The sequence below is a fragment of the Diachasma alloeum genome, unplaced genomic scaffold (genome assembly GCF_001412515.2).
Source record: "Diachasma alloeum isolate Michigan unplaced genomic scaffold, Dall2.0 Dall_scaffold_00340, whole genome shotgun sequence".
In the NCBI taxonomy this organism is placed as follows: Eukaryota; Metazoa; Arthropoda; class Insecta; order Hymenoptera; family Braconidae; genus Diachasma; species Diachasma alloeum.
The window spans coordinates 74,331-87,041 of record NW_021680479.1 but is presented as its reverse complement, the minus strand read 5'-3'; the positions used below and the strand labels follow the sequence as shown (position 1 = coordinate 87,041).

At 43.9% G+C, this 12,711-nt stretch overlaps 1 protein-coding gene across 1 annotated transcript; it reads left to right on the top strand.

Annotated features, from left to right (window-relative positions):
* The first annotated feature begins 46 nt into the window (after window positions 1-46).
* Window positions 47-9,547, top strand: LOC107040728. The gene is given in 4 exon segments (XM_015260936.2): window positions 47-509; window positions 2,672-5,133; window positions 5,735-5,745; window positions 6,290-9,547. Coding segments are annotated over 3 exon segments (5,073 nt in total). The 5' UTR covers window positions 47-509; window positions 2,672-2,724; the 3' UTR covers window positions 8,943-9,547.
* Window positions 9,548-12,711: the final 3,164 nt, after the last annotated feature.

Here is a 12,711-nt window from a genome sequence, read left to right as displayed (position 1 = left end):
AAACTAGGGCACCTTGTCGCATTTATCCAGGGGGAATATTTTTCGAGGTTAAGCATCACGAATTTGTTCATTTGGAGTCGTTTCATGTGACTCGTACGTGCATTCTCGTCATAACAAAGACAACACGGGCCGAATAGTGTTTTAAACTGCAGTATTAATCATCAAAATCATTGAAATACGAGAGTAAATTGTTTTGAGTCGTATTGAGTGAGAGGGACACAGCGAATGAACAAATGGAATGAATGAATTGTCGGAGAGTACCATTTCACAACATATCACAGCATATCTCGAGCAGTTGTGCAACAAAATCGATTGTTCAACGACAACAATTGTTGTTTGTGCTTGAATTGATGGTCTGAGGTGAGACAAACGACTTAGTTGATGATAATTACGACACTGTTGCACTTGATGCTCACAATTGTCGTCGTTCCAGTGGTCGAGGGGTGCGAACTGGCATGAAACATGAAACCAAAGAATTCACATCGTTATCTGTAGACGCGAACGTCAAGGTGGGTTGATAACAGTAAAAAAAACTAGTGGGGATTTGCTTTTTTGTTGATATTGGATAGTTTTTTTGGAATAAATTTGGAATACGCATGTCATCTGATTTTATTGTATATAATTCATGGTTTCATATCATTTTATTGAATTCAGGGAAATTTTTTGTTTAATCAGGTGTGTTGTATTTTTAATTTAGCTTGATATTTGATGAAGTTTCAAATATGAAATAATATATATCTATTATCTTGGGAGGAGTGGGGCTAAATGAACAGGCGAAAAACGACTATTTGACGCGATTCAAGTGAAAAAATTTTTTTCATCACGCTGTGACGAAAAGTGAACTTTTAGGCACGCGGAGCGTGCCTAAAAGTCCAATTTCCGCCACATTGTGATGAAAAATATTGTTCGTAACTCGTGAAAAAATGTTTTTTGCACTCGTTACGAAATATACTATTTTATCCACTTTTGTTTATTAACTTTTTTTATTATTGGGAGTACTGATGAGAATAATAATTTTCTATTCGGTAGAAAAGAACATGCGGTGCGAAAAAATCAGTGATATTCGAAAGCCCTGTATAGCGTAGCGACTACCTCCACAGATGAATCCCACTCCCCTGTTAGATCTCGATCTCAACGTCCACTAGTCAGCTTGTCCCCTGACTCTCCAGCAGCCAAACTAAGACCTCGTCATCGCTGAGTCTATGGTCTCTCCTCATTCGAAACTCCCGAAGGTTTTTCATACATTTCTCATATCGAAACGACAATATTAATAATTTTCACTAATTTTATCCACAGTTCTCTTTTCAAGTAATATGAAATATTTCATCTATAATTCAATTGATTAGATTAGGGCGATTACACTTTTCTTTTTTCATTCGATTGAAATTCAGCATCACATTTTCCTTTTCCCCCCTCTCGGTCTCCCCCTGGGCCTTCCTCTGAACTTTGGATTTTGCTGTTTCATTTTCTTTCCAATTAATCCATTGACAAAATCTTCTACCGTCAAAACTTCTCATTTATTTTCCATTCTGCTGAATGGCAAATTATTATTCTCATCCGTAATCCCAATAATAAAAAAAAGTTGATAAGCAAAAGTTCATAAACAAAATAGGTGATAACAAAATTTTTGTTTTGCTTGAATTGCGGTCAAACAGTCGCTTTTCGACTGTTTCATTTTACCCCATTCTCCCCTGCAACATCCATTTATTCGATGAAAGTGAAGTCAAAGTAGGTGGTTTTAAGGATAATTGAATCAATTTTAACCTTTTTTTTTATTCAAATAATCAGTGGAAGTAAATTTTCCAAAAGATGGAAAATCAACAAACTTTTGAATGCTATGAGAATAATTTCCTTAATTATTTTATAAATCGAATGGAAGAATGATGCTATCTATATTATGGAATAAATTTGAAACATCATATTTGAAGAAACCATCGGAAAGTTCACTTTCAGAGCAATTTACGAAAAATTCTAAATTCACAAAAATCATAAAAATCAAACCAACGAATATAGGTATCGCAACGATCTTTTAACTTCGACAGAGTGGCTTTGAAACTAATATTTTCAGCTATCATTGAATGAATTTAGAGCATGACATCCAAAGATATCCTCGAAATTGTAATTTTTATAAAATACAGAATTGTTGAAAATTCTAAAAATCAAACAGCTACCGCCTTCATATTCGAACTCGGTCGAAAGACATCCAAAGAATTTTTTCAAGCCATCATTCAATCAATCCAGAACATTTTTTTTGTTATTGTAGGATAACCGATTTTCGAAAAAAATCGAAATTTAAAAAAACTAATCGCTGAATTAAATTTTAAAAAACATTTGAACATTTTTTTAGTTATGGCAGGACAACCGATTTTTAAAAAAATTCAAAAATTCAAAAATATAATAAATAAATTAAATTTCAATTAATGTCGATGGATAGGGCTCAACAATACCTACATCCGCAAAAAAATGATTCAATTCCCTCCATTTATTAACAATTCTGCACATACATACATACATATAGGATTTTAAAACACTATAGTCGGTCTTTTTGCATCATAATAAGTCAACACACCCCAAAAAATCCAAAACTTAAATTTGCACGATTCCACTGCCCCCATTCTCAAGCAAAGTGTTATTCCATCACAATTATCGTTTCTGTCGTTTCTGTTTCCAGTGTTCCCCCTGCAAAAAATCCGACCTCCCAACGATGCCCAGTTGATCATAAAAATGGACAAAGAGAACTTGGAGAGATGTCGTCGCGTGTCGGTGGTGCTGACCCCCCTGAAGAGCTCCGAGATAAACCGATGGAGAAACCAAAGAAAATCGATTAAAAAGCGTAGGCCTCGGCGAAAGGGGGCCTTCGGGAAGCCGAAGAAGTCTCAAGCTCGAAAGTTATCAGTATCATCCTCGAACGTCGACGAAAATGGCGCCAGATTGATTGATTCTGACGTGCAAACCCCAGTGGATGGGCTCTCCGATGGCCTCCCAGAGAGCAGAGCAGACGACACGAGGGAGTTGAGCCTCCCCCTGGAGAACGACGAGCCCTTTCCCCTCTGGAAGTACAAGAGAAAACGAAGAAGTGTCTCATCAGACTCTGGTGAGGAGAAGCCAACGTCCAAGCGACTGACAGCCACCTCAGCAGACGTGGCTGTCCCCTCCAAGGAGCTGACGATAAACCTCCCAAGACTGAGGGTTGCCACCCCATCCCGAGGTGTTTTGCTCGACGACGAGAGTGAAATCGACGCCGAGAGCCTCGAGGATGTAGCCAGCCTGATAATGGATAGCTGTGAGGATAGTTGTGACAGAAGCCAAAGTGTCGAGGGTCTCCCCCTGGCGCAGGAATCCCAGGAATCCGACGACGAGGTGGACGATGTCGAGGAGACAATCAGCTCCAGTCCAGAGCCCGAGAGTTTAAACACGAATGGTGCGCCCTCAGACGAGGAGAACGAGTCCGACAACGACGAGGAGCTGATGGACCTCTGTCTCATGAAGGAGCCCACAGTCCTAGTGACCAAACTGGAGGACGTGATGGAGGCACTGGAAAATAACCATTATTTTCCAGATCGCAAACACCTGACTGAGAGGCACGTGGAGATCATCAGGGGGTTCAGGGGTCTGGAGGACTCGGAGGACTCCTACTGTCTCGTCATGTCACCTGACACTGACAAGTCACACTCCAGTGACAGCAGTGACGATGACGATCTACTGGGCACCTGTAATTTCCCTGGGCGGATGAGGAACAGGAGGAGAATCTCGAGTGATGTGAGTTCCTGCTCTGAAGTGGACCCCCTGAGGAGCCACGAGGATCTGGGGGCTGGCAACGAGGCAGAATCTCCAGATGATGCCTCCAAGGTGGAGGGCCCTCCCTCGGAGGCCCCAGCAGTCACCGAGGAGGACGACTCCTCCAACTCCCCAGAGACACTCCTGTCGAATCCCCTGTCCTGCGAGGAGTGCAAGGAGACGTTCGACACTGTGGGTGGAGTGCTGAAGCACACGTGTGAGCCGACGTCATCGAAGAAGGTCAAGTCCAAGAGCAAAGGGATGAAGATGAAGAAGCACAGCAGGCTGGCGCCAAAGTCAACGAGTCTGGAGTGCACCCTGTGCTCGCAGACACTGGAGAATCACGAGCTGCTGCAGAGGCACCTGTGGAGTCACACCCAGAGGGAGCACGAGGAGGCCTTCAAAGCAGCAAAACGCCAGTCTCGCAGCAAGGAGCCTCGACCGGACGTGGAGATCCTGAGCTCCCACGAATCAGACCCTGAGGACAGGTCAGACACCGAGGCAGAGGCTGCTGAGCCAAATCAGCCAGGCATTGCCATAATGAACGAGAAGTCCTCGAAGGGGAAGAGCAGTCAGAAGACATCAGTGCCAGTGGCCATATGCCCCTGCCACGTGGACGATCTACAACCCACAGACCTCACAGTGCAGATCGAAATGGTCCTCTTCTGCGAGATCTGCAAGGTTTTATTCAGGAGGAGTGAGTGCTTCGAGACCCACTACAGGTCGAACGCTCTCTGCAACAAGGACAGGAGGAAGGGGCGCTCCCCTCGGCTCTTTTGCAGCACCTGCAGAGTGGTCCTGAGTAACCTGTCAGACATGAGAAAACACCTGGAGAAACACGTCAGCATAAATCGCCATGGTACCGTCACCTTCGTCTGCAACATCTGCCGAGTCGTGTTCTTCGGTGTGGGAACTGTCTTCTGCACCCACTGGTTCAACCACGAGAAGGACCCCATGTTCGTGGCGAGCAGGTACTCATTCCCAAAATTATGTGTCTCCAATCGAGGGAAAAATCCCATTGGAAAGCAGCCGGGAGAGCAGTATTTCTTCGTTGCTGAGTACGTCTGCAGATCCTGCAAGCAGCAGTTCTCGTCGGACGGTGATTTGCTGAATCACATGAGGGAGTGCAGGGGCGAGGAGTCGAAGCAGCAGCCGAGTCTCCCCAAGGAGGCCCCCAAGAGCCCCCCAGCCCCTCCCCCAGCCCCAGAGCCCCCGAAGAAGCCAGTCGAGGGGATAAAATTCAACGTCATCACCAAATCCCAGATGACAGTTGCTGCACCACCTCGAGTCCCTCGACCTCGAGGCAGGCCCCCCCTGCTGCGACCCCCTCCCCCTCGACCTGCCCCTCGATCAGCTGTCAGTGCACCTCCACCACCTAGACCTGTTCTATCTCATCCCCCAGCCCCTAGACCTGTCCTACCTCAGAGCCCTGCGCCCCCAAAAGTCGTGCAGCTTCAGAAGCTCCAGCAAGTCCTCCCCAAAGCCCCTGAAGTCCAAGACACCTCATCGTTCTACGTGAAAACCTGGATATGTGATATTTGCGAGAAGGTATACCCAACGAGGCAGTCCCTCGTCCAGGAGCACGCCTTCACCCACTTCGACGCCACCCTCGCCCTGGAGAAGTTCAACAGATCGGTGGAGAGACCCTACGCCTGCACGATATGTCGAAAGGCCTATGGCTCCCTCGAGGGCCTCAACAAGCACTGGCTCAAGCACGAATTGATGAAGTACTGGTGTTCAGCCTGCAAGGACACCTACTACACCCTCTCAGCGTACATAAGGCACGTCGTGGTGCTCTGCAGAAAGGAGAATCCCTCCTGCAGGGTGTCCTTCGGAACGAAGGAGATCTGCAAACTCTGTAATCTGGCCTTCAAGAACTCTGAAGATCTCTCTAGACACAATGTGGACTACCACGCTGCTGGGAGAATAGTGGGGACTCGAGGGGGCCTCAAGCCAGTCCCCCAGGTGGTGGTGACCAAGGCCCCAGTGACCCAGACCCCCCAGCCATCATCCCCAGCGAAAAATTTAACGCCGATAACCCGTCAGTTTTCGCCAATCGCCGCGAAGACAACACTGCCATCCTCAGCTGTGATCCTCTCGCCCTCTCGCAGTGCCCAGTCCTCGGGGCTCGTTCTCTGTGTTCAGCCCCAGAATAACAACGAGGGGGGAACGAGCCAGCAGGTGAATGGGCCTGTGGTCATCAACATTGCCATTCCGAATGTCGTTCAGAGCTCTGAGCAGACCTCTTCGCCACCGAAGGTGAGGGCCCTGGAGGACCCGACTGTTCAGGTGGTGCTCACCCAGGCGAATCCCTCGGAGTCGACCCTCTCGGCGTCTCTCGTCACCAATCTGTCACCGGTGAAGACTATGGAGACCACCAGGGGCCAGAACTCGTCGACATTCGCACTTACTGTGAGGGACACCACCGCCACTGGGGGCTCTGTCACTGAGANTCAGCTGTCAGTGCACCTCCACCACCTAGACCTGTTCTATCTCATCCCCCAGCCCCTAGACCTGTCCTACCTCAGAGCCCTGCGCCCCCAAAAGTCGTGCAGCTTCAGAAGCTCCAGCAAGTCCTCCCCAAAGCCCCTGAAGTCCAAGACACCTCATCGTTCTACGTGAAAACCTGGATATGTGATATTTGCGAGAAGGTATACCCAACGAGGCAGTCCCTCGTCCAGGAGCACGCCTTCACCCACTTCGACGCCACCCTCGCCCTGGAGAAGTTCAACAGATCGGTGGAGAGACCCTACGCCTGCACGATATGTCGAAAGGCCTATGGCTCCCTCGAGGGCCTCAACAAGCACTGGCTCAAGCACGAATTGATGAAGTACTGGTGTTCAGCCTGCAAGGACACCTACTACACCCTCTCAGCGTACATAAGGCACGTCGTGGTGCTCTGCAGAAAGGAGAATCCCTCCTGCAGGGTGTCCTTCGGAACGAAGGAGATCTGCAAACTCTGTAATCTGGCCTTCAAGAACTCTGAAGATCTCTCTAGACACAATGTGGACTACCACGCTGCTGGGAGAATAGTGGGGACTCGAGGGGGCCTCAAGCCAGTCCCCCAGGTGGTGGTGACCAAGGCCCCAGTGACCCAGACCCCCCAGCCATCATCCCCAGCGAAAAATTTAACGCCGATAACCCGTCAGTTTTCGCCAATCGCCGCGAAGACAACACTGCCATCCTCAGCTGTGATCCTCTCGCCCTCTCGCAGTGCCCAGTCCTCGGGGCTCGTTCTCTGTGTTCAGCCCCAGAATAACAACGAGGGGGGAACGAGCCAGCAGGTGAATGGGCCTGTGGTCATCAACATTGCCATTCCGAATGTCGTTCAGAGCTCTGAGCAGACCTCTTCGCCACCGAAGGTGAGGGCCCTGGAGGACCCGACTGTTCAGGTGGTGCTCACCCAGGCGAATCCCTCGGAGTCGACCCTCTCGGCGTCTCTCGTCACCAATCTGTCACCGGTGAAGACTATGGAGACCACCAGGGGCCAGAACTCGTCGACATTCGCACTTACTGTGAGGGACACCACCGCCACTGGGGGCTCTGTCACTGAGAGGGATTCCCTGGTGCGGGAGGAGGGGATTTCGAATGAGGGCATCGCTTCTCTTCTGCAGAATCGATCAGCTGGTGAAAATAGTACTGGCGAAAATGAGGAAATCACAGGTGATCGTCAGGTTTCTGGCCCCAGAACTGGTGAGAGCAATCTCGAGGTCGAGGACATGCCGGAGAACAGCACAACGAGCAACAGTGATGACGTCCAGATTCTCCAGGTGATGGAGAGTCCTCAGAAGTCCTCTCCAGAGAAGGAAACCTCTGTTCTGAAGGCTGGGCTGACAGCTTCAGCTGCGGACAGTGACATTGAGATTCTCTCAGAGACATCAGCGCATGATGAGGGTGAGAAAGCTCGTGATGGTGAGGGAGATAAATCGAAGAAAGCCAATCGAGACGAGTCCTCTGAGAGCAGTGGGTCAGTGACTGTAGTTAAGAAACCCCTGTCGAAGCCCCAGGGATTTTTACGTGTGAAGAATTTGTCTGAGCTGCAAGACGAGAATAAAAATGGTCAGGAGTCTCGGGGGAACAGTAAGACAGGTAACACGTTGACTGAGCACTTGATGGCCAACTTGAAGTCAGCGAGGAGTCCCTCGAAGCAGCAGAGCACCTCAAATGGAGTTGATTCTGGGGATGGGGAGGCTGAGGGGAGTGCCCCTCACGTGCCAGGGAGGAGAATTCTCCCGAATATTCCTCAGAGGGCCCAGGGAACCGAGGCAAGGAGAGCGACACCTCTGTCGACGAGACAGGAGGCATCCAGTGGTGCAAAACCCATGAACAGGGTCACACCAATTCCAACGTCAAACTCGGGAATGGCTAATGCCCATTACAGTAGACCAATGAATTCACAGTTGTATGGGGCCCTGAGTGTCGATGAGAGACTCCAGAGTTCAGTGAATCAAGGAGGAAATACACAGAACACATACGTATGTCCAATTTGTCCACAAAACTATTATAACACTCTCTATGACTTCCTCACTCATTTAGCACAGCATCAAAATTTACCACTTGATGTGCAAACAGTTGTGTACAGTTTGATTAATGAGAAATTCCCATGTCAGATGCAGGGCCAGGGCCAACTGCAGGGTCAGAACAAGTACAAGTGTCTGGTGTGCTCGACATTCGAGACTGATTCGCCTGGGGAATTCCAGAAGCATTTTGCCACACACTCGCAGCAGATGCTGAGCTCTGCTATTCAGAATTACAATATTGCGTATAGCCAGCAGTTGGGGAGTGCTGTGAACTCGATGTATGGGTATCAGTACCAGAGCCAGGTTGTGCCTTCGTCGACTGCTGGAGTTACACTCACACCGGAGCTCTACAGGTGCAGTTTGTGCTTGAACTATCAGTTCTCGACTTATCAGGATCTTGAGGCACACGTTCAGGCGATGCATGGAAGTATCATTAATGTTACTGATCGATTGGTCTGCGCTCTCTGCCCCAATCTCACGGTTTTTGAGAATGAACAGATGCTCAAGGAGCATCAGGAGGCGCAGCACACGTTCCTCTGCACCATCTGCATGCAGAAGTTTGGAAATTCGTACGAGCTCGATGCACACTGCAATCTTCATAAGAGTGGACAGATTGGGGGTCAGTATGGGAGTGGCAGTGGATAAGAGGTATTTTTTTTTTTTTGAGGATTCAGCATTCTTGAGCACAGCTGTGTGATTTTGACATGACTTTTTCGCTTTATTCATAAGGTTTTTCTCTTTTTCATTACGTTTATTTTTTTAGTCATCTCGAAGTGTTTAAGGTGATCTAGAATTTTTTGTGAACTACTTATTATTTATGGAGGGGAGGTGTGAGTCAGTGAGCTTAGCTGAGAGATCTTGTGGATCTGGGAGGGAAAGAAGCAAAATGTGACTCAATACATTGTATGGTTTTAGTCAAAACGAAACTCAGAATGTTGAAGGGAATTCTCGATTTAGTAAAGGGTCTCTTATCTTCCAACTGAGGTCATTTCAACTACAGTTGAATAAAATCTTTGTATAATGCCATAGAACGATATGTGTCTCCAAAACACGTCTTCAAGTAATGTAATTTGTTCTTTTTTAATACCAAGAGAAAATAAAGAGAGTTAAATTGAAGAATGGTCTTTTATTTGATTTTCTTGATGTCTACCTTCGAATATAATTATTAGTCAATAGTGGATGAGCATCATTTCTTGACTTGAATCCTTCATGCTTGAGCACAGCTGTGTGATTTTGACATGACTTTTTCGNTTTATTATTTATGGAGGGGAGGTGTAAGTCAGTGAGCTTATCTGAGAGTGGAAAACTTGTTGATCTGGGAGGGAAAAAATGTGACTCAATGTAAGGTTTTATTAACTCTGCTGTTTTGATAAATATGAAGACTAGTACGAGGTCTGGATGCAGAACAAAACATTGAGCATGTTGAAGAGAATTCTCTGTCTAATAAAAGGTCGCTCATCTTCCAACTGAGGTCACTTCACTTACAGTGAAATAAAATCTTTGTATAATGCCATAGAACGATATGTCTCCAAAACACGTCTTCAAATAATGTAATTTGTTCTTTTTTTAATACCACGAGAAAATAAAGAGAGTTAAATCAAATTATGGTCTTTTATTTAAATTTCTTTGATCTGTATTATTCTATATATCATTGAAGCCAATTCCTCATTAGGTATTTTAGATATAAAATTTTATTGGTGGAATGATGGAATTAAGTAAGAAAATAAAGTTACGAATAAACCCATAAAATTTCTTCTTCAAACTTTTTTCCATTGAAAAAAAAAAGGAATAAAATTTTCAATAATATTGATATTGAATACGAGCGGCATTAGGTCAGAGGAAAATGGAATAATTCAACTTCCTCAATATTGCGTTTACTAAAGTTCACTTCGAACATAGTTGATTAGAATTAATAGCTAGAATTATGAGATTATCTCACATTTTTAACGTTAAGGATAGGAGAATCTGAATGCAATATAGTGAAAATGATGATCGATTTTTTTCACTTTGAACAAATAATATTAATATCAAAATACAAAATTTTTGATATGAATAGAAAGAAGCTGTGACTCAATATTCCAAATAAAGTTTTAATTTTTAATTCGGTGCTGATAACACGAGATGACAATATTCTAAGCACGGAATTATATTGATGAGATGAACAACAGATCAATTGAATTACCGTGTGAACTAACTAAAAATTGATAAGAGTGTGGGCACGCACTTTTACCAGAGTATCAACAAACATTGAATTCCAGAAATTCACACTCTAAAGTGTGTTCAGAAGGAATTGAATTGTAATTATGATTAAAATCTTATTCAGTGAGCGTAGGAATCAGAACATGAGCAAATCATGTATTGTAATATGAAAATTTAACAGCTGATAAATTGGGACATGTGATTCTCATCGGTCGTATTGCTTTAGCCATGAGAATGATTATAAACAATTGAAAAAAGGAATATCAAATCTGACTAGAAAAGCGTTTTCATGAATGTTCACATGAGAATGCGTCCTTCACCCGCTGCCATGACAGTTTCAATACATTTGTCTCCGCCAGGACTGTTTCCATTTCATGTTTTTTTTAAATTGAGAATTAACGAAATTTTCCTGGATCGCACCAATGGATTTTCTCAGCAGTTAACTTCCTCATGATCAACAATAATTACAAATATTATCGATGAAATTTTTCTTTCTTTTGTTTTTAGATTCAATCAGAGAGGAACAGCTCTTGGACCAACAGTCCCGGTCAGCAAAACCCAGCAGTTGTTTTCTGCTCATTTTGTTCCGTTTACGGAGAATTATGACAAATCTCAGGGTTTTTTAACTGGATTATTTGTTCAGACCCTTTATTGATGGAATTCTGAGGCAATTGACGTGAATATCTGGTCTCAATTAATGGATAAACGGTTCTGCCTTTGTCCTGGAATCACCGACTTGCACCGCCTCGTCACGCCTCGTCTCCAACTCGTACTGCACTCAAAATTTAAAAAAAAATCGGAGGAATGCTCCATTCATTAGATTGCAGTGGTGCCAACATTTCGAAATGAATGACGAATTGATGCTAAAAACATCAATCAACTGGCAATTTTGAAAGTAAAATCCATTGAGGCATCCATTGATTACATGATTTATTATAATAAATAGTAGATGAATTAACTTAAATGTTATACAGATAGTTTATCCATTAGAAGATAGTAATCCGAGGTGTAATTTTACATTATGATATAATACATAAGCGGTCAAAAGTGGCGTTGCGAGCGGAAAATCTTAAATTTTAAACTATCTACAGAGTACAGAAATCAGTCATCAATAATAACGGTTTCATAAGCATTTTGTTAAAGAGAGTCAAACCAATTATTCAATGTGTTCATCATCTGAATATGTATGTCAGAATACCGATAGAACATTAGATTCACCGAAACAAGCGCTTGCACTGATAGAAAAAATTATTTTTATCGAGATGTTTTTTTCTTGGAATAAGTATTACATACTTGCACCAATTTCAAATAAATAATCTTATGGTGAATGTCAATCATTTCTTCTTGAGATACATTTACTTGAATCTAATAAAACAGTCCTTGGCGTCAAGTCACAGGCATTCACCACAAAAATGGAAAAGTTCTATTTTTTTTAACTTAATGTAATCTCAAGTCGAGAAGTTTTCTACTTTCATGAATTGATTAAAAATTCGTAGCTAGGAGATGATTACATTGAGGAATTAATTGAATGTTGTTTTCTCGAATGAAGCCGATGTTTAAATTGAGCTTTCCGTACATCACATTGAACGAAATTTGTGGCATCCAAGTTTGTGTTGAATTGCCGAAATCTGTGATTCTGTTATTGTAAATTAATGCGATTTTTTTTAGTCAAGAAATATAAACTTCTTTCAACTCAACGACATCTTACTACAATCTCAAAGCTTTTTCCGCGTAACAATATTCATCCTGATTCGACATACGAAATGCTCACTTCAATTATAATTTACTTGGCGCAACGTATGATCGTGTTGATTGAGATAACAACGCATTTAGTCATGAGAATCATTTTGATTTTTGAGTAAACCAGCGAATTCCTGGAGTTGACAAACTTTTGGCTAGAAAGAAATCAAGTACTCTCATTATTGCGACAAATAAAAGGAACTTCAATTCTAGAGAAGTTCGATTTCTCACAATCAAATGTATCTCAAGAAGAGATAACTGGGATTCACTATGAAATCATGTTTATTTGGAAATTAACAACCAAATTTCAGAAACCACGTTCTACGACTGTCTGACGACCAGACGGAATTTATTTCCATTTCTACGATTTATTGGGACAAATACCTACTTGAGTTGAGAATGGGAAAATTTTAGTGAATGCATAGAGATATTCTCGTATGTAATAGGGTAAACAGGTCAATTTCTGAACGGGGGT